Consider the following 21321-nt stretch of genomic DNA (forward strand, 5'->3'; position numbering starts at 1 on the left):
AATAAAAAAAGAGAGAAAATCTTCAAACATTTGCATCAGCCTTAGAGGACAATACAAGCAGCAGGATTTGAAACAGATTTACAGATGCACTCTCTTTAGGCAGGGAGAATGCTCATTAAATGCAAGATGCTTCTGTGGCTCGTGGGCTTGCACGGAGGTAGAGGTTTGCAAGACTGACGTATCAGATAAAGTCAGAGTGGTTACCACACCGACGGTGTAGCAGCTGCATAATAAATGATGGAGAGAATCATGTTAGGCATGCCCACCTAACCTAACTTGAATCATGCGAAAGGGGAGCTGCTGGAATTCAAATAGACTTTCTGGTTCCCAGCAGTCGGCAGTAATAGAATGCTTTCAGGAAGATGACAGATGCAGGGGAAAGATGCTGTTTTGCACTATCTTGATTTGTTACGGCAGCCAACTTATTGGCATGATGGAGTGACAAGAAAAGCAGCTGGCATGGAAGGTAGGATTATCAAAGCTATTGCATCATTATGAATGTAATTAGAAACTGACCATGACAAAGCATATGCTAGAATGAGCTGTCATTGATGACAGGGGATTTGTTGCTGAGGTCTTGAAACTCTGAAAACAAAATTCCTCGTGCAAAATGGATTTTGCAGTTTCATTTATGCTCGTGTTACTCTTTCTTTCCTGCTTGCCTCGGGGAATTGCTTGCTTGAAAGAGAGTGTTCTGTTAGGATGAGACTGAAGAATAAAGTATTTTCTAAGTCTCTGAAGCCTCAGGTAGATAGAAACAAACAAATGTGAAACAAGACTGGGAAAAGCTCCCTCTGATTCACTAGCAAGCTCTGATTGATATATTGGCATATTGAGGAATTCCAAGGAAATGAAGATGCATGCACTGAATGCTCTGGTATAATGAAAGGATATTATTGCATGTCTCTGCTTTACAGTTAGTTTTTATGACAGGTTTTATTCCCCATCAGTTTTTAGCTCTTGACATTTATCCGGTTGTTCAGAATTATATAAAGAAAATACATCAATATCTCCTGCAGGGTTTCTCAACAACTCCAGCATCTGTTTCAGCTATTGAACTGTATTCACGTTTTGCCAACTTGATGCCTACCCAGCTGGTCTGTCATTTCTCGCTTGATTACTGTTCTTAATTTCTCTGTATCAACTTGTTTCAGACAAGATTCTGAAAGCTGTTAATGAGAAATGACAGTAACTGCTTAACTGTTGAGAACTTGAGTATTCTCTTATTTTTGAAACATTAGAGAGCATTTCTGTGTGCATTTTATTAAATTCATGTTCTGTGCTGCACTGTGAGGTTTTCATGTAATAATTGAATGTAGCTGTGAATACTTTAGATGGGTCACAAACAGAAGTTTTAACTGAATATTTTGAGACAGTTTGAGAAAATTTACAGGTGTTTTCTTTGGTGTAGGCATTGTTTTATTACATGATCCTTCCTCCTGTCCCCCTCTCCCACCACAACATATATATTCTCCCTCTCTGTCACGGTGAACAGTCATTAAGTGTATATTGTATATATTGAAATATATTTTATCACCACTAGGGTGAAACGGTTGAGCTGCTCCGAACAGGTGATAGGAACAGGTTTAAAACAAACGTCAGCTCTATCAGAGTGGATCGCCCTCGATCACAGAAATGAAAGTAGTGCTTTGTAAATGTAAGGCATTCTCTTTCTTCCTATTCAGAGATTCAACAACCACTCAAACACTGCCTGATAGCTCTCAGGCTATGACCGTGTTAAATTACTTGGATCATTTTGCTTTACGAAATGCTTTCTTCTATGTAAACTCCATTCTTCATTCGATTTATAGCTTTTTTCACAAGGGATAATCAAGAAGTCTCTTGTCCAACTGGATATTCACTTTTCTGACTTCATCTTAAATTACTTGGTTGGCTGTGCTCTGTGTGGTCTTGTCAACAAGGATCAGGCTGTTAAAGACTAAATGTTACTGAGTGAAACTGTAACAGTTTTAGAAAGATAGATGTTTCTAGATACACAGCATTGAACCAGCCTTTGGAAAGTTTGAATGTAAGGATTAGTAAAACTAATAGCTAGTGTTATTTAGCTTGAGCATTTCCCTGTTTTGATCATCTACAAGACATTTTAAATGATTTTGTAACTGCTGGGAGGGGAGATGTACTCATTAACAGAGAGGATCACTGTGGGGTATGAATAACCAGAAATAGTTCTGTAGATTTGATGAAAATAAAATTTTATTCTGTTTCATAGAAGTTCAATTAAATTTAACAATACTTTCTCATTGTTGATCATGGGGAAACCATAGAGTGAGTAACCCCTATAAACAGCTTAAGTCCCATTCTTCTTGTCAGGATAGCAGTAAATCTGTTTTAGATTGCATATATTATATTTATACTCCTGAAGCTGCTTAGTCTCTTCACGTCTCTGGAGTGCTGGCTGGCAATCATGCAGTAGTTACTTAAAATGTTTTTTTCCCTGAGATGCCAGTAATTGTAACTTCATGCTGTCTGTGGCCATCACCCAGCTGACAAGTGATTTTATAGTTTGTTTCTGTTTTCCCTCTAGTATTTGGTTTTAGCTTTCTCTTTCACTGATGAATTAATAGGACACTAGGTGGAGCCAGCTGTTGATTATAAATAGACCTACAGTAATACAGGCCTGTCTAATGAGCAAGCTCGGTATAAAATGCCTATTATTAAAAATAACAATTTAAAATGTTAAGAATTGAGTTGAAACTTAGTCATGAAAGTGTAGATCTGGTGAGACTAGAGGAAACCATATATTAATTTTCCTTTCCTTTTATTATCTTAGAAACTTGTAATCAAATAAGAAAAATAATAATAAGGAAAGAGCATCTACATTCAATAAAGAGGGTTGGGAAGCAAAGGAACCGAAACAGAAAAAGAAGAGAGAAGCAGCAATAAGAACCAGCAGATGTTTCTACTATAGATACATGCAGATATCCAGTTGTGTGTTTATCTGTACATCCTTTGCCTGATGCACACAGATTTTCTCTCATCCTTACATTTAAATCTTCCTTCCGTTCTGTCTTCCTGAAGTAATTTATAGAGCTGGCATCTTTCACCTTATATTTAGATATGGGATGCATGTTTTCAAATCTCTTCTTGGGAGGGTGTTCTAGAAGGTGTGCAAGGGCACAGGGAGTTGTCACTCATATGTTGGCCAGACATAATTAAGAAAACTTTGGAAGGTTATTTTTCGACTGAGGTGGAATCTGGTTGTATGTGCTCCTTCACATAATTCTGGTTATTAATCCTAGTCAAGGATAAAGAATCTGTAGTCCTCGGCAGTGTGACAACACAAGAAAAATACACTCACTTCCACACAGATATACAGATATGTACCTCAGGTGTGGTAAAATATTAATTCAGCAAAGAATAGATAAAAATCAGGGTGTATGTTGATACTTGGTTACATGAACTGAAGAGGAAAAAACAGGAAATAAGAAGTGTGAGGTGACAAGCTAAAACAGAGATTAAGGATGTGGGCTGGAGCAGTCTGGCAGAACAATGACAATTCCCATCAGCCTCTGTTAAGTTAAGCACTTGCAAGTTCAGTCAATGCCTTTTTCTTACAGGATTAAAAGGGAATTAGGGTAGGGAGAGGCTCAAGTTAGTGAGGAAAACTTGTGGAGGAGGGAAATGACAGCTGCCTAACACTCCAGGAGTAATGAGGTTTAGAAGACTGGAGATTGACCTTTTTGGATGTTATTCATAGAAACTTGTAATTTTAGTAATGACATGAGGGTTAGAATGGTCCTGTTAATAGAAAATAAAATTGTGCATGGACCTAGTGCTTTTTGGAGGAGCCTTGCAAGAAGCAGTGCTGCATTGTCAACCCTAAGAGATCTTTTTTTGTTGTGAGCTCTGCAGTTTGTGCTCAACAGCAGAAGCATGGGAGGAGATAAGTTATGGTGGAGACAAAGATTGTTAGTTTTGCAAATCATTGAATTGAGGCTAGGCCATGATTATATGTTTTTAAAATTTATTTTAATGGATAGTCTTAGCCAAAACCACAACCTTTGAAATGTGTTATGGTGTCAGTAAATCCATGTCTGCTTCTGTATATTTTCTGTCCAGCAGCACCCCAGGACTAGCTTTGAATGAGCTCATCCTGACATGCCCTGAATTTTCTTTCTGACAAAAGGAAGATATGTGTAGCATGGCAGCTCTTGGCTTTCTGCTGCTGGTCACCTGCTGCTTCAATCAGTTTGTGGTTCCTCCTGAAGAAGGTTGAAATTTTAGTTGAGAAATACCCACAGCATAGGGAAATGTCTGACCATCTTGGCAAGGGTTATGAGAGGCTGGGCACAAAGAAAAGAAAATTTTGCTCTTTCTCTCTGTCCGTCAAAGCTATCCTTTTAAAAATCCACTAGAATGAGGAGAAGGGCAGGAGGAGGGGAAACAGCTCATAAGGTGAGGAATGAAAGGGCTTTGGGTTTTCCATGAGACAGTCATTTGATGAATGAATGGTAATTGCCTTGCAAGAAAAGCATAAGGAAAGGCACATATGGAAGTCAAATTGTCCAAGGGATGTTAGTGAGCATCTGGTTATGTACTGCCAGAAAACATTATAAAAAGACATATTGTATCTAAGCAAAATGTATTAATAAATTAAGGCTATTAGCAAAGAGGGAAATATTTTTGTCCTTCTAAACCCAGAGTTCACATTTTGTGGGTTTTTAATTTAGTTATTCGTACTGTGTAACAGAATTAAGATTACTAACAATTTGGAGAGGGACATACTTGATAATAAATTCTAAAGAGTATCCTTTCTCTCTACCACTTATAGATGTCGGGGTTTTTTGGGTTGGTTTATTGGTTTGTTTTTGTTTTTTGTTGTTTTTTTTTTTTTTTTCCCAGAATATTAAACCACATATCCCTGAAATCATATATTTTAACCTCTTCCTCTACTCTGCCTTTGTGAGATCCCACCTGGAGTACTGGCTCCATGTGTGGGTTTCCTAAAACAAAAAAGACATGAAAAAGACATGAACCTGCTGGAGTGGGTCCAGAGGAGAGCCATGAAGATGGTCAGAAGGTTGGAGCACCTTTCCTGCAAGTACAGGCTGAGAGGGTTGGGGTTGTTCAGCCCAGAGAAGAGGAAGCTCTGGCGAGGGCCCAGAGAAGCCTTCCAGTACCTAAAGGGCATTTACAAGAAAGATGAGGAAGGGCATTTTACAAGGCTCTGTAAGTGATAAGAAAAGGGGGAAAATTGTTTTAAGCTGAAGGAGGAAAAGTTTTAATGAAAAAGCAAGTGAGAGGGATAAAAAATGGGAATAAGTTTTTCAGAAAGGTGGTGCTTGCCCCATCCCTGGAAACATTCAAGTTGGATGGGGGCTCTGAGCAACTCAATCTAGCTGAGGTTGGAATAGATGACCTTTAAAATGTCCCTTATAATTCAAACTATTCTATGATTACTTAAACTACAAGGTACCAGTGGTGTTGGATCTTTCCTGATCTATGCCACTAGCTCCAAAATATCCATGAGATTTACTGCAGAACTGAGGATATGAACACAGGAGCTGGACATGATAGACCCAGTGATGCAGTCATGAAACAGGCAGAGCTGAAATGGAGATGTAAAGGAAGAGAAATCAGGGCTTTACCAGAAATGGGAAAAGAGAAGTAATAATAGTTTTTCTTGCATTTTTTAAAATTTTTCTTTATGGTCTGAGCATCTGTGCATCAGAATAAGGATGCAAGATGCACCTGTTTGTAAAAATCAGGAACTTCTGGCTGCACTGCAGTTTATTTGGCTTTTGTTATCTTTAGTTAAGATCTTAGTCTTAAAAAAGGAAAATCTGAAAAGTAAATCAAGATCAGTCAAACAGCATTTTTGTGTTACTATCCTCAAGTTGCCCAGCTTAGTGCTTTACATTACAAGGTCTTTCTTTCATTTACGTTCCCCTGAAGATCCTGCACACAGCACAACCAGTTCTCTGACTCGCTTGATGATACAGAGGCTCAAGATGGCCAAGGACATACAGTTGATTTTGACCATTGCTGACAAGACTTTTCTTTCTTTTTATTTTCCTTCCCCTCCATTCCCTCCTGCCCAAAATTTGCCACAACTGGGTAAATCCAAAGATCAGAAAAAGTTAACACAAATTTGGGACAAAAACTGAGCTACTTGAAAGTTGTGTTTTCTTCTTTAGTCTCACATTCACCTTTTTTTGTGTCTTCTGATAATTAGGAATAAAGAGTATGAGGAATTTCTTCATGGCATCAAATTTTTTTAGCATTCACTTTTGATCATCTATATTGATCTGTTTTCCTGAAACTTAAAAGCCACACTAAATAAAACCACCACATGCTGCTTTCTGTAGACTTTCTTTTTATGACTAGCTTGTTATTTTTTTTACAGCCATTATGCAGGTCACACTTTTGCTTTTGCAAAAAATAAAGCACAGATACGGGGAAGAATTTCATAATTTTATCTCTTTTTGTGAATCAAAAATCTTTTAAATATTCCCACACTATGCTCATATTTACCACATCTTTATTTCTTATTACTACAAAATATCATTTATAATGGGAATTCCTCTGTAATTTTATAGTAATGGCTCCAAATGGTATTTGACAAATATCCCTTGGTACAAAAACCATTTTTTCAAAGAGCAAGCTGAGATTTCATCAATTTGTTTAAATTAAGGGTTTTGATGAAAAACCAAAAAAACCAAAAACCACAAAAAAACACCCCAAAGCTTTTCACTTTCCAGTCCCAGGCTGATTTCCATTCACTGTTGGTAAGGATTGCAAACAATTAAATACTCAACCTGTTGTCTTCAGTAATGATTGCAGGCCCTGAATTGTGACTGAATCAGGTTTGATAACAAGGCAGAAAAGCAAAGGCATTAAACACATTCATGTACATGGAAAATGTTATATCTATATTCTTCTGAGTCCTAATGGAAAGAATTTTTTAAACAGGGTGCTTTAGTGAAGTAGTTTTGGTGCCATTGAAATATTCAGTGACTGAAGATTGAAGTAAAGGGTATTAAGAACTTTAAGATGTTTATGGTTCAGTGTCTGTGATAACTCTCAAGCTAATAGTAAAATTACTGAATTCTCATTTCTTAGTGGCCTTGTTTTGGACTACTGGAAGGCACAAGGGATTTTTATCTTATGAATGAATTTGGTACTTAGCAAAACATTTCAAGAACAGTGAAATAAATTGCCAGCCCAGTGTGATTAAATCTATGTCTCCAGATATTTTTGCAGAAGCCAAGAACCAAAAGCATATCACAGATGTTGATAAATCCCTAATTATATTTATTCCCAGGCTGTGTTATTTTTCAAAACTTCAGAAATAATGAGGATTAGGTAAGTGATCAGTTATGATGCTACCTGAACCAAGAACAAACAAATCCTGAGGCAGTGAGGGTTATGAGGAGACTCTCAGGCTGCTAATTTAAAGATGTAATGAAGAAGCAAAAATTGAAAATTCTTGACATACTCTGGCATTGTGTGCCAGGTAAAACCAGCACAATCAAATGCCCTCAGAATGTGAAAAATCAAATATGATTTGCTTCCTTCAGAGAATCTGTTTCTTAATTTCCTGTTGGGTTTCTTTAGCAAGGTAAAAACACTTGAAGTAATAATATCTGATTGTCTGTCAAAATACCTAATCCTACACTTTTCTAACAGGCACTGTTTGTTGAACTGTGTGGGCCTAAATGTGACTTTGAATCATCAGCCTTAGACAAAGTGTTAGTGCAGATGATGAGGGCCCCATAACAGTAGGGAAGTTGTAAACTGCTGAAGAGAACCAATTAGGGTTATTCCTCTGGCAACAAGCAAATGAATTTTTCCTTAATGAGTCCTTAGTGAAAATGGTATTTACTGTGATATTCTTTGTGACCTGGCTGACCCATCCAAAAAGAAGCAGCCCAAGCAGCTCTGTTGTTGTAGCACACAATTTTGTATATCTGCCTAAGCCTAGAGAGCAGAACATGTATTAATTTCTTATTATCTAATGTGGATGCTTTATTATCTATTTTGTGACATCAGTGTTTGTGGCCTGTGAGAAATCACAGAGAAAAGTGACTTTGCTCTAGGGAACAATATGTAATTAATGTGAAGGGTCCGTATTGTATCTTGAAAACCAGGCACAGAATGATGACTGCAAACCTTGACCAGCTGTGAAGCTGTAAATACCCTAAGCAGAAGAGGGATTGCATTTTATGGCATTCTTGGTGCTCACAGTTTGAGGATTTTACACTGAATGAAAATTGTGCTGTGCAGAGACGAGCCACCCATTGATGATTCTGAGATGCCATGGAAACAGAGGTACCCTTATTAGGCATTGCAGTTTGTGAGTGAGCCAGAGATAGGTATGTCATTGGGAATCCTCCACAGCCTGTACTTCCACAGAAACACTGAAACAGAGGGAGATGGACATCAAATATCTACACTGAAAGAGAGAATAAAAGAGCCAGTCAATTAGATGAGGGAGATGCAGTGGTGTCAATTCAGAGGACTAACTCATTCTTCTGTTGCTTCATGCAACTTGTTGGTGTCTGCCAGGCCAGGAGATAACTTTTTACTTGAGTGAACAACCATCTCAGAACAGCATTATTATGATTCAGGAGAGAAAACACAAGGTACTTGGTTTGTGTTGCAGCACAGTTTTCTGGTTTAACACCTTACCCCAGAAGTTGTAGAAAAATGAGAAAGCACAAAGAAACTACTGTGAGGTGTATCAGTGCTGAAATCGTTGTTTCATTTTGTTTATTAGGTCAGTGTCCAGGTTTGATAAGGAAGTGAGTTTTTTGGGAGGTTGTGGTCAAGGAGGGAGAATATATTTTCATGGGGGCACTGACATTATGCCAGCATCAAACCATGACAGTCCCATCTCTCTCCAGTTAGTTTAAAGGGAAAATAAACTCCTGTTGATAGTTACAGCTGAACAGAGCTGCATTGACAAGACTGGAAAAGCCATTTTTTGTGCCCCCAGTGTAGGTATGGGACTGGGAAGCATTGGCCTCACCCACATGAGCACTCCCCTGGATGGAGGTGTGTAGGGAGAACTGGGCACAGAGGTTTTGGCAGTGGTGATCCCTCTTTCCTAGTGAATGTATTTGGCAAGGTTGATGGCCCAGGAGAAGGGGCTGCAGGGATGGCCTCTAGGAGAAAAGGCCAGGGGCCTGACCCAGCTGCTTCCAGCCAGCTCCAGTGGATCCACTCCAGGGCACAGCCAAGCTGGTGCTGCCTCAGGAAAAGCCTGTTTGAGGAAGGGGAAAGCTGTGCCCTGCACCAATTGAGGGGAAAACAGTGTGAAACAGCAGGGGGAGGACCAGGGTCAGAGGAGGGTAGATGAAGGACTCTCAGTACTGGAAAAGAGATTCCCCATAGCTCTTGGAGAAGACTGTGCTGGAGCAAATATCCACAAAGTGGGCTGCCCTAAAGGAAGCTGCAGCCTATGCAGAGCCCACAGAGGAGTGGGTAGTTCCTGAAGGGCTGCAGCCTGTGGGAGGATCCAGGCTGGCTCAGGGGAAAAGTGTGAAGAGGATGAAGCAGAAGGGAGGAGCTGTTCCAGACTGAGCACAGTCGCAATTGCCCATCACCCTGTGTCCTGCAGAGTCAGAATTGTGGGAGGTAAGAACCTGGGAAAAGAAGGGATATGGTATTATTTCAATAATTTTGTCTTTGCTTTTTGCTATCCCACTCTAAATTAATTGGCAATAATTTACATTATAGTCCCCCAATATGAGCCTGTTTTACCCATGACATAACTGGTAAATTACTCTCTGTGTGTTGACACAAGATTGTGCATTCTGTTTTCTCCTTTGTCCTGTTGAGCCTGGGTGGGTGTCTGGCTGCTCACCAAGGTCATCCCACCACAGTTAGGTTAAACAGAATTATTCCACCTGAGCTTGCCAAATTGACAGGATATAATGACTCAAGGTCAGTCATTTTTAGGGATAACTGGTATTAGAGTGTGTGGGTGTGGACCACAGCTGATACTTGGTAAAACAAGAAAGTTTGTAAGGTTAAACTGCTCTCTATTTGAAGCAGAGTCACTCCAGAGGTATTTATCCAGAACTTGCCCTGAAAAGATGATGAAAATACAGAGTGCAAAGGACATTATTACTATTTTAAAGCTGCTGTAGTTTGTGTAGACCTGAGCTAAGATTAAGGGCATCAGGAATTTATTTGAGCAACATCAGGAGTGTCTTGCATTGCTAATGTTTTTGTCTCCTAGAGAGGGATTTAATGTATCAAAAATATTCCTTAGCTGTCCTAATAACATATAATCAAATCTTGAGTTTAACAAATTCTAAGGATGTTTCCTCACTTTTAAGCACTTAAAACTGAAAGAGATATGCTGCTGTGGCTGTGACAGGCTATTAATTCAAAAGGGTAAAAAAAAAAAGAGGAAAAAAGCTTTATTAAAAAAGATATGTCATAAAAATAATCACAGAAGTGTTTTTGTCCTTAAGAAAAGTGCTACTCAAATGGGTGTCTTTGGCATTTTACAACACACTGGTTGTACAAATAATATCTGTTTTTCCTAACAGAGTTTGTGGGAACAAATGCTTTTACAGTATTTGAATTGTTTCATCATTCTGAGACAATCAGTGAAGGAAAAAAACACATTGTGTCTTCAAGTTGAGAAGGTGTCAAGAAATGTTTTATGGGACTGCTGTCAGATGGGGGAAAAGCAGGATGTCCTTTGCAGGGTGTTGGAAGCTGTCTGCTGTAACAGGTTGTATTCTGGAGATTGGCTGGGGTCCCTTTCTACCATTGATGACAGGATCTAGGTTTGAACCAGTGCAGTTGTTCATTAGGGTTCATTGGAGACATTATTGTTCAAGGTGAACATTAGGGTTCAGTGGAGACATCCATGGAAATCTGGCTTTTCTTGGATATCTCTCCTTCCTACAGTGAAGTAGACTTGGGGAGGAGGCAGCAAACTGATTAGAAAGGGTCAAGTTCACATCTTCATCTGTTCCTTATGGAGGTCACTCAAAGTGTATTTATGGAAGCCTGGCGGTACTTTCTCTCCTTGCAACCAAAGAAATGAAATTACCCCAACCCATTACTGGAATGCAGTGTTAATCTTTATTGCAGATGCATTTTTAGATTAGATCTGTGATGTTTCTTTGTGCATTCTGGCATGTTGCTTTGCACCTGGAAGTAATTTGTCTTGGTGGTACTGCTTGCAAGTAGTTTGGAACAGTCCAACTCCTTATAGTAAGTAATGAGCTCCGTTGCTCAAGAACAATGTAAGAGATATGTGGTGAGTTACTGCAGAACCTGAAATTGAGCAAGAGAAAGCTCATCTGTACATGAAGCAGGATTAATTTCATTAATTACATTATTATAGTTTCCTAAATTTTGGCTTGTTCTTTCAGGTTTTTTGATACTGTATTCCTACCAGGTTGCAATATTGAATATTTTGATTGCTAATATTAATACTGCTACTATTTTAGGAAAAGAATAGTGCATTAAGGACCTTTTGATTAAGCCACAATAGAGAATAGAGAAACTACGGTAGAGAAGGAGTGAGGGTTTTTTTCTTTTTTTCTTCTTAGCATGAGAAATAAGGGTGCAGTAGACACACCTAAAATGAAATATCTTCTATTTACTTCTGTAACTATTTGTTGAAGAATGAGTCCCTTAAGAGTACAGAAGGAGAGAAAAGTTATTTGGGTCTAGAGAGCACACCAAAGAACATATTTTTGTGTATATTTAGAAATTTTTTGTTTTTCTCCATGCATTTCAAGTGACTCACAGCATGGTTCCATCATGGTGCATGAATTCAGCTTAGAGGAAAAAAAAATTATGATTTGAGCCCTCAAATATTTGCTCCTTGGTAACCTATCTGCAGTCATTTAAGATCAAGCCTGAAGTTTAATATTAAAGTAAATGTTGTTAACCCTGGAAAGTAAACAGCATGAGAGTGATTGAGCTTTTCCCCCTCAGGAGAGTGGATAGGCAGAGAGCGAAATACCTTGAATAAAATAATTAGGAGAATTAATTGTTTCTTTTTTACTTACTTAGGTATTTTATTCTGTGTTTCTCAACACTGAACATTACATGTGCTCCAGGGAAAAAGTCCTTGTAATTCAGACTTTACAGTGTTGAGAAAAGCCGTGTGATTTTGTGTGTGGAGTTGGACTGAGAAGGAGCATTGACAGAACCTGTTCCCAGGCAGGGAGATGCTGTCCCACACTGCAACACATGCCTGGCACTGCTGACAGAGTCACAGCACCCTTTGAAGCAGCCTTGCATCTTGTGCTTAGTGACTGAGGGGTCACCAGGTTCATCTCTGGGAATCTGTGCTCTCTGTTTGGAAACACAGGAAAAATTGGGGTTTGCAGGGGAAGAGGCCCCATCCCAACTTTCATCCCAAGTTTAGCTGTAACCTAACTTAGTGTTAGAACTGCAAATTTCACTTCCTACATTTTCTGCCTCAAAGACATTTAGGCATTAGTGGTGGAATACCAAGACTCTTCTCTGTGAACTAATTTTATATTGATTATTACAGGGCATGTGTGTTTCTTCCTGTATCAGTTCTCCATCCAGGGAACCTGAAAAGCAATTCCTACAGAAAGGAGAACCATTCTTAACCTTATGAATCTTCTCTTTCCAGAGCTTGTTGAACATACTAATTTAATGGTCCCAGGTTCTTTATAAAATGTATAAATTAAATCAGTTTATTTATTTTTGTATAACTATCTTATAGTTTGATTTTGTTAATCAATACTTAACATTTTTAGTTATATGTTCTTGTCTTTCATATTATTTTCACCTCTTATTTTTACTTTTTAATATTTACTGCATCTTCCATGCACTTTGAGTCTTTTTATTTGTTTTATATGCTGTATTTTATGAGAACTGTAGGTGATATTGAAGATTGAAGGTGCCAGTAGTTAACACTCATGTTAAATTTAATGCGTAGCGTTCTCCAGAGATGTAAAAGAAATTGTTTGGCTGTTGAAGCTCTCAGATAAAAGCTGAAGTGACATACCTATTTCATGCATCACATCAACTTGTTTTGCATGCCACTGTCATCCTACCTGTAGTTGTGCAAGATTAGATTCAAACCATGCAAAGCAAACAGGACAGGTATGTTGCTGCCACTTTGAACTGTGTGTACCACATTGACTCTTCTGTCAGATATGCTTAAACTGAAAAATAAGCAGTGGATGTGATCTTGGTCACCTCCCAGCCACACTCAATAGCTGTGGTAGCATTTACGGCTCTGTAAAATTGACCAGTCTCCACAGCCTACCCACTTTGTTATTAATATAATTGTGGAAATTAGTCATTCCTTGGCTCTTGGATTGAGTTCAAATTTATGTAATTTCTATTACATACTGAGCCACCTTCTCCTCCTCATCAGCCCTCATTACAGCTGCTGATATCCTGGCTGGAATTACCCCTCTCAGAGAACTCTCTCCAGCAAAGACAGCTCTAACTGAACATGTTCTTTGGCCCTTCACTAACATGCGGCTTTTTTTTTTCTTTTCTTTTTTTTTTTTTTTTGAGCTGTCCTGCCTGTTGTCACACGTAGAGGTAGTTACTTGATTCTGAATTGTCAAGTTACTAAGAGCAGTTTTTAAAAAGAGAAAGAAGTTTTCTTTGGGTTTAGATTCCCTAAGACCTTTTTTTTTTTGGAGGTTTTTTCCCACATTTGGGGGATATCTTGTCTGCTTCTGTGTAGCTATTTTTAGTACAGCTGGGGAATATGTGGGTCATTGAGTCATATTCTTTCAGCTTAATCTGCTGTTAGTTATGCTAATGAGGCTTGTGGCACTGGGCTTTTGCTTCACTTTGCCATATTGTCACTTCTGCAGCAGAAGCCAAAGGTGACTTTATCCACTTCAACTGTGATGCTTTTTAAGCACATTTTGCTTTTCCTGTGATGTAGCCCCAGAACTCTGCAAGTCAGACAAGTCAGACTGTCTCAATCTCTTCATAAGAGCATGGGGGCATGCTCCAATTTATTCTCCCTACTGTCTGGTGAAGGAAGCTTGACTAAACTTTCTAGAAGAGTAGATTTTTTTTTTTTTGAAGAATCATAGAATGCTTTGGATTGGGATGGACCTTAAAGATCATCTAGTTCCAACTGTTCTGCCATGGAAAGAGACATCTTCCACTAGATCAGGTTGCTCAAAGCCCAGTACAACCTGGCCTTGAACGCTTCCAGAGATGTTAAGACTTACATGGAGATTTTGAAAGTCTAGAGAAAACAAAATAAGAGAGCACTGATACGTAAATACTTATCTATATACACATGTATTCCCTCTTCTTATGAGATAATTGTATTTATTATTATGTCAGAATCTTATCTCTGAAAGATTCTGGTGATTTGTAATCATAGGTGTATTCTGTCTGTTTCTGTATCTTGTTTCCCTCTAGAACATTGAGCTAAAGAGGAAGAGGAGCAAGATTTGGAAACCCTGCTTCTTGTGCCTAGTCCATATGCCTTTGCTGACCCTGTTAATACAAGCTAGCCAGAGCTTTACTACTTTGTTCAGCTTTGCTTGGGTTGCACTTACACCTCAAAACTTAGTTCATCTCTGTTAAGTTTAGATAAAGTCTATTCTCTTCACCTGCGTTTTTCTGAAGTGATGCAGTGAGAGATGGCAATTTCCTAAAAGCTAAATGGAATCAAAACCTAGGGGGGGTGTTTGCAGCCTGGTTTTTGTTCCAACTTTTGCATCCTCTGAACTAAAGGATATGCTACACATTTCAGTCTTTTGCTGGAGCTCCACACATCCTACACTGGCTTTTGATAAGGAACTGTTCAAGGTTTTAATCTTGATTGGCCTTTTGACAAGTACACAGAAGCCTTCAGTGTCCCCAGGCAGGGTCCTGTTCTTTCCTTGTTCTCTCTCTGTGTCTCTCCAGTTTTACTGAGCCTTGCATTTTGCGTGGTTGTTGCCATTGAGAGCAGGGACAAAGGTGATATTTTTCTTCTCCTACTCAAAGCAGGAGGAGAGCAGATGCTCATAGGAATGGTGCTAATAATCTGCACTAGGAATGGCAGTCTAGTGGGAAAGATCCCTGGCTGACCATGTTTTCCACTGCTTTAGGGCACAACTACAGTGTGCAGTGAAGAGTGCCATGCCAACTCCAAATGAGCCAAATCTGGAGCTGCAAACTGTTTAGCTGTGTTGCACAGGAGGGTGGTGAGGCTGCCAGGCCTGCAGACACACAGAACATGCTGCATCCTAAGGGTTTGTCATATAATGAAAGGAAATGGGGTGTGTGGGGGGAATCCCAAGGAAGTTCTGTGGAAAATTCATCAGAACTTATTTGTGTGTGCACACCACAGGTTCACAAACAGACAGACAGATACTGCCATCCAACTCTGTTCACAGTACTCATGAGCCTTTCCTGCCTGGAACACTGTAAATGTGGTAGCCTTGCAATTAGATTTGCAATTTAGTTAGAGGCTAAAAAAAAATAACTGTAAAGTTATCATCACATGTCTAGTAATAAATCTCCAATGAAGCACACTTCTTAATTTCTGCTGTTGCCTTAAAGTTAAAAGTAAATAAATGCAACTCTCTTTAAGCTCAGCTTCCCCTCAAATTGGCACCACTAGCAAGTGCAGAAACAGAACTGAATGTGTTTACAGCAGTCATGATAATTATGAAACACAAGATTAACCTGGCCAGGAAAGATAAATATCTTGGTATTCACTGCAGTGATAAAATGATTTTGGAATGCAGCCTGACAGAGTGGCAGATGAAATTTGATTTTTCCAGCTATACATAGCTCACAACGGGCCTCTGTAATATTTGTTGAGTCTAAATGTCCTGAGAACCTGATGGTGTCTTTGAGGCATGGGTAGTTATTCTTGTGCAATTTTTTAGGGGAAAAGCCAATACTTTTAGTGCCAAAAATAGGTAAAAATCTTTGAAAGATGATAGAAAAGAAAAAATACTGAGTTGAACTTTTGAGCATGTTTTTTGTCTTAAGTGTGAGTTAGAGCTTTCACCAAGACCATGTATTCCAGATCTGCCTTTCTAAGTAATTGAGTTGTATTGGTATTGTATAACATTCTTGGTCTTAGAAAAAAGGTAAGTATAGTCCTTCTATGAGGGAAGATCAGATTTGTCTGAGCTGTGGTTGACTGCAAAAAAAATAGGCTAAATATATATAATTTGTGAAGAAAAATACTGTTATCTTCTCCCTATATTGTGGGTGTAAGTAAGATGATATGATGGTGGAGATGTCAGAACTGTTACTAAATATTTTCTGGTCTGGATTTTCTGTGTCACCACAGTACTATTGAGAAATATCTGCTCTCTTTTGGTTCCTAGTGATGTTCTCTATATATGGACAGAAGTTTCACAGTTATATTTATTTGCTTTCTTAAGCAAATAAAAGCCCTTCAACAGGTTCCTCTTGAAGGGAAATCATCAGTAATTTCAGTAAGTTCTACAATCTTTGCCTCAAGTCTTCAGTGCCCTGCCAGCAGCATTTGCAGTGGGTCCCTGGAGCTGGATGTGTGCTCTGTAATACACTCTGCTTTTTCCTTCTCAAGGGGAGATACTGATCTGAACTGCAAGTGCAAGATGGGGGCTCAGGCAGTGCTGTGTCCTTTTCCTGTGCTCTGTCAGCCTCTTTCTGTGTGAGTCAGGGAATTTAACACCAGGGAAGGCCATTAGATCATTCCATCTGACCTTCTGTGAAACCCAGACCATTCTATTTTGCACAGGTACCCCTTTGCTGGTCCTGGTTTGGATCCTGGTTTGGCTGGAGCGTAGCTCTCGGGAAGACACCAGGGAGGCAGCACCAACTGCTGTGTGTGTCGCTGCTCTTGGCAGTGGGGTTGCAGTGGTTAATCACCCTCTCTGAACAAATACTCCTTCCCTAGCTGAGAACTTGCCTCAGCCTCTCAGCTCACTCAGCTGGCAGGCTCTGCTGTAGCTACAAAACTTCTCATTCTTAATTTTTATCTTGACTTTGCTTGGCTTCATCTGTTCATTGACTTTGTCAATTGATGTGTTGTTTGATGACTGTGATTTCTGCATGTTCTTGGCCAACATTTTTCTGTGATCTCTCCATGAGTAGGTTTCTCAAATGTCTTCACTTTTCAAATGTGTTTTTCCCTGGTTCCCATCCCTTTGCACTGGATTTCTTCTCCTCTTCTGGCATTCCCTGTGTGTTAGCTACACAGTGAGCAGTGCCTTGCACCTCCTCTTCAGCTGTGCATACAAACACTTCAAATTATAATAAAATTACAGACCTCATATTTGAGACATGCTTTTGTAACTGGCACTTGAAAATAATTTTTCATCAAGAAGCTGTGACCTGTAACTAACTGATTGAAGTGCTTAGAAGCAGCTCCATTTCATGGTTGTTTTTACTTTTGAGGAGAGAATGGAAGGGTTTATGATGACAGAAAATCTGAATTATCATATTTCTTAATGAATGTTACAATTCCTAAAAGGACAAACAGGTATTATTCTCAGAAAGTTACACTTGAGGAATGGGTCTTGGATTAATAACATAACAGTCTTCCTGCTCTCTACAGTGTCTATCTGCACATTAGCCCAAGGCTCCCTCCACCTTCTGAGGTGCGTCCAAGTCATTTTTGCATTTCTATCACTTGAACTACATTCATGCACACACAGAAAAATCTGTGAATCTCTTATATTGGTATTTTTCATAGTTCCATGTATTACACAATGCTTTTATATTTCTTCCTGCTACAGCTCATTGTAGAAGAGCAACTTTTCAAAATAGTTTCCTTTAGCTTCAGAAGATAATCTGAAGCTCTGTGTGTACTCACTACTGATGCCCACTGCATCCTGTTCATCTTTCTTTAAATTGATTGTTTCTCCCACATCCCAATGGTAAGTGAAACATGAGAGGGTTGTGGGTGGTCTGTCTTGGAGACAGACCTGGTTCATGAATCTTTAAGCTTATTTTAGCATCCCAGTATCCATGTTTCAAGTGTTAATGGAGTTTTATTAGTAATTAAAAATATTTTATTACCAATTAAAAGCCCCTCTTCATGTTACTATAATAAAGAGATTTGTTGGCTAGTACTTATTTTAATGATTGGGCACTTAATTTAAAAAAGACTGGCAAAGAATTTCACAGATATCTGAGAGCTTATGGACCAATAGGGTTAACAGCACTATTGTTTGCTTTCCTTCTCCTGGAATTTGTATTTTGATGCTGAATGCTGTCTTAACCAGACTTTGGAGACCAAAGTTTGCTTGCTGCTGCTCCTCAGAGCTCATGTTGATACTTGAATCAGCAAAACCTCTGAGTATATGAAAGCTCAGTGTGTGCTCTGAGCTTTGAGTAGAGTGCATACCTCTTTTTTTTTTTTTTAGAAGAAATCCTTGTGCTGAGGCAGTTAGTCTCACAGAGTTTGTAAAACCTACACAACAAAGGTGTTATTCTTATCTGTAAGCTCTACAGCATCCAATGAAGCAATCATTTTTTTATTCGTGTGCTCAATTATCCAAATGATTTCCATGCCTTTTATGTTTAGAGTGACATAATTCAGTATGATTTTTTTTTGACACAATGGTCAAAATGGGCTCAAAAAGTATTTAAGCATTCAAGGTTCTTGAAAGTATTAACAGAGCCCTTTGTGCCTCTTTTACAGTATGTATGGGGAACTCCTGTTTTAAAAATATTTTTCCAAATTATGTTCTTGGTAATGAAGGTGTCACCTCAGCAAGTTTTCAGCTGTGAAACTCTATGCAGAGGTGGGCCACATGAACACAGAAACAGCTGACCAAGCTCCTAGAAGTGATGTAAATCTTTGTGCAGGTATTGTGTGATATTAAAGATGACAGGTTATTCTCTTTGAGCAAGAGTAATTTAGTGTAGGTTTTTGGAATGATTTTATTTTTGGAGAAAAGATAGGAATGTTGTTATGAAATAGACTTTGTAAAAAGGTCAGAAATTTCTCTAGATATAAACCTCTGCTGCTGAAGACACTGCTGAAGAGAAATGCTGTTTGGGAGAAACTTATATACAAGCTGTTAATATGCCATCAAGCCTTAGACTTCCCCATGGCCCCTGTTGAGCTCCTGCATGGTTGTTACCAACAACCTCAGCCTCTTCCTGTGCTGTCTTTTGCTAGCTGATAGGAGCTCCCTTTGTCAGTACTCAGAGTGCAGATTTGTTTACTATGACCAAGCTCCAGATGCACTAAAACCTGGGCCTGCAAACACAATGATAAATAGATCTTACTAGGCTTAGTACATGGCTTTAACACTTCTTTTTTCTCTTAACTGGCTTTGTATTTCAGTGGCTCAGCTACTCAACAGGGCCATACAAGTTGCATTTGGCTGAGGGCATTGGCAGAGCAAGTTTGTGTGTGCCTGGAGAGCAGGCAGAAGGAGGTTGTGTTTGCCTTGGAAGACTTTGCTGATGTACCTCAAGAAAGTGAATTTCCTTGAGCTCTGCCTGTCAGCACTAAGAAAAAGTAATTTCAAAACAGATCTACTGACCACAAAGGCCAGCGGAGTTCATTCCTGAGAAATAGTTCTTGTTGGAGAAGAGAATTGGAAATTTCTCCTAATGATAAGTGAGCTAAAAAGGGAAAATAGGAGAAAGAAGTCAGAAGATGGAGAGATGTGGACAAGTGGAGAAAAGCTAGAAGTGCAGCAAAGAAAAAGGTAAGAGAAATAGAGAGGTGGACAAGGGTTATTTATTGAGTCATAGGCAGAACTTGCTTCTGAAAAATCTGCATCTGGAATATTGAGATCCATGCAGAAGCCTACACCTTGGTAAAGTCTGTGAATTTCACCTTCAAAGGCAGAGTGAAAAATGTCATATTTCAGATTACCTCAAAATCCCAGACAAGTAAAACTATTTAGTGACTATTTCAGGTAATAGAAGTCTCTCAAAAGACTTCCACCTACAAAATGCCACCAAATGGAGAGTTTCTCTTTAATAACTCATCTTCCTTTAACTGCAGCTGCTCCAGGGGCCAGATATAGAATGACTACATTATAAATATCAGATTTCCAGGATAGACCAACAGTAAGCTAAAATGTCAGTCTGCCTAATGCAAATACTTGACATATGTTGAGCAGAACAGGGAGTAATGAGGTTGGAGACTGTCTCTTTGCTCCTGGTCATCTCTCCTTAGAATATTTTTCTGGGTACATGCTTGACAGGGACTAGATGGCTGGTACCATTTCATCTCCTCTGTTCAGAAAACATTCACCAGCTTAATGTGCAGGGAGCTGAACTGCTTATGCTCTGTATGAACTTGCTTGTGGCTGGACTGTCAGAATGATTCTGCTGTGGCTTTAATGAACTAGCTGTGAGACCCTGTAAAAGATGTAATGGTTAATTAAACTACTGCAGTTGCTCAAACCTGAAGGCTACTGAAATACTAGGTGTGTATCTGGAAGTGAAGTGAGGCTGAAACACACAAGAGTTCTTTCTCTTCCTGGGTCTTTGCTTCAAAATGTCCAGATGAGATGAGAAACTGAATAAATTCAAAAACGTTTCATTTTTAAGAGATGGGGAGTTTACTTGATGATTCCACACCTGCCCCTTTCATTCCTGTTTCTAATGCACTATCACTTTTCCCCTTTCTCACATCAAAGAAGAGATGAAAATGGCCCCCCACAGGGATCATGAACGCTCCTCTAATGGTGCTAGCAGTGAGAGGTTGATTTTTAGTTTAACACTGGGCCTGTAAGCAGCAACTGCCTGATTTCTGCCCTTTCCCACCATGTTGTCTCTCTGGGGTGCAGGTGTCTGTGGCAGGGCTGCAGTCCCACGTTTGCCTGGAGTGTTTGGCTACTGCCCCTGCTGTGGTGGCTGGATGCTGAGGGGAGAGACTGGGGGGCTGCTCTGCCTCTTTTCAGCTGATTGGTATTTGTGTCTGAGTTGTGCTGTGCCTGTGAGGGAGGACTTGAGCTAACACCTTGTGTCGTGAGAGTGTTGAGGTTCTCTCTGGTCGTGAGTTTCTCTTGTGAAAAACGCCAATCACTTGTTTTTAAAATTTTAAAAGTTTAATAGTAATGAAATAGTTATAAAAGTAGCAATATAATTAGAGTAATAAAAATTTTGGACAATTTGTATTAGGACAATATGTGACAATAGAAAAACAGAGTTATGTGTCGGATCTCAAAATCTCAGCCCTGAGATGCTGAGCCTCTGAGACCACCTTGGGGGGCTCGGGAGTCCTGGAATGTTGCCAGAAGTGTCTGGTAGCTGGACTTTAACCCTACACAGGAGACGACAAGGATGAGGGCTTCACAGGGTGAATGGTGAAGGGATTAGTTAATTAGAGGGTGAGACACAGGGTTTAAGATTTATGTACAGGGGGTTTAGAGGAGTAAGATGGAGGAATTGGGGTGTGTCCTA

The 21321-nt window shown here is 39.3% G+C and overlaps 1 protein-coding gene across 9 annotated transcripts in view; it reads left to right on the plus strand.

Annotated features, from left to right (window-relative positions):
* The first annotated feature begins 253 nt into the window (after positions 1-253).
* The window catches only part of DMD (dystrophin), a 1046893-nt gene continuing 1025825 nt past the window's right edge, over positions 254-21321 (plus strand). For 5 of the 9 annotated variants that reach the window (XM_064706852.1, XM_064706853.1, XM_064706876.1 and 2 more), the window contains exon 1: positions 255-466. In XM_064706852.1, coding sequence (XP_064562922.1) covers positions 370-466 — 97 coding nt within the window. In that variant the 5' untranslated portion in view covers positions 255-369. Of the gene's footprint in view, positions 467-21321 lie in introns of all 9 variants that reach the window. The other 4 variants (XM_064706931.1, XM_064706854.1, XM_064706864.1 and 1 more) reach the window with 1 other exon arrangement.

This window comes from Zonotrichia leucophrys, chromosome 1 (assembly GCF_028769735.1).
Source record: "Zonotrichia leucophrys gambelii isolate GWCS_2022_RI chromosome 1, RI_Zleu_2.0, whole genome shotgun sequence".
Lineage (NCBI taxonomy): Eukaryota > Metazoa > Chordata > Aves > Passeriformes > Passerellidae > Zonotrichia > Zonotrichia leucophrys.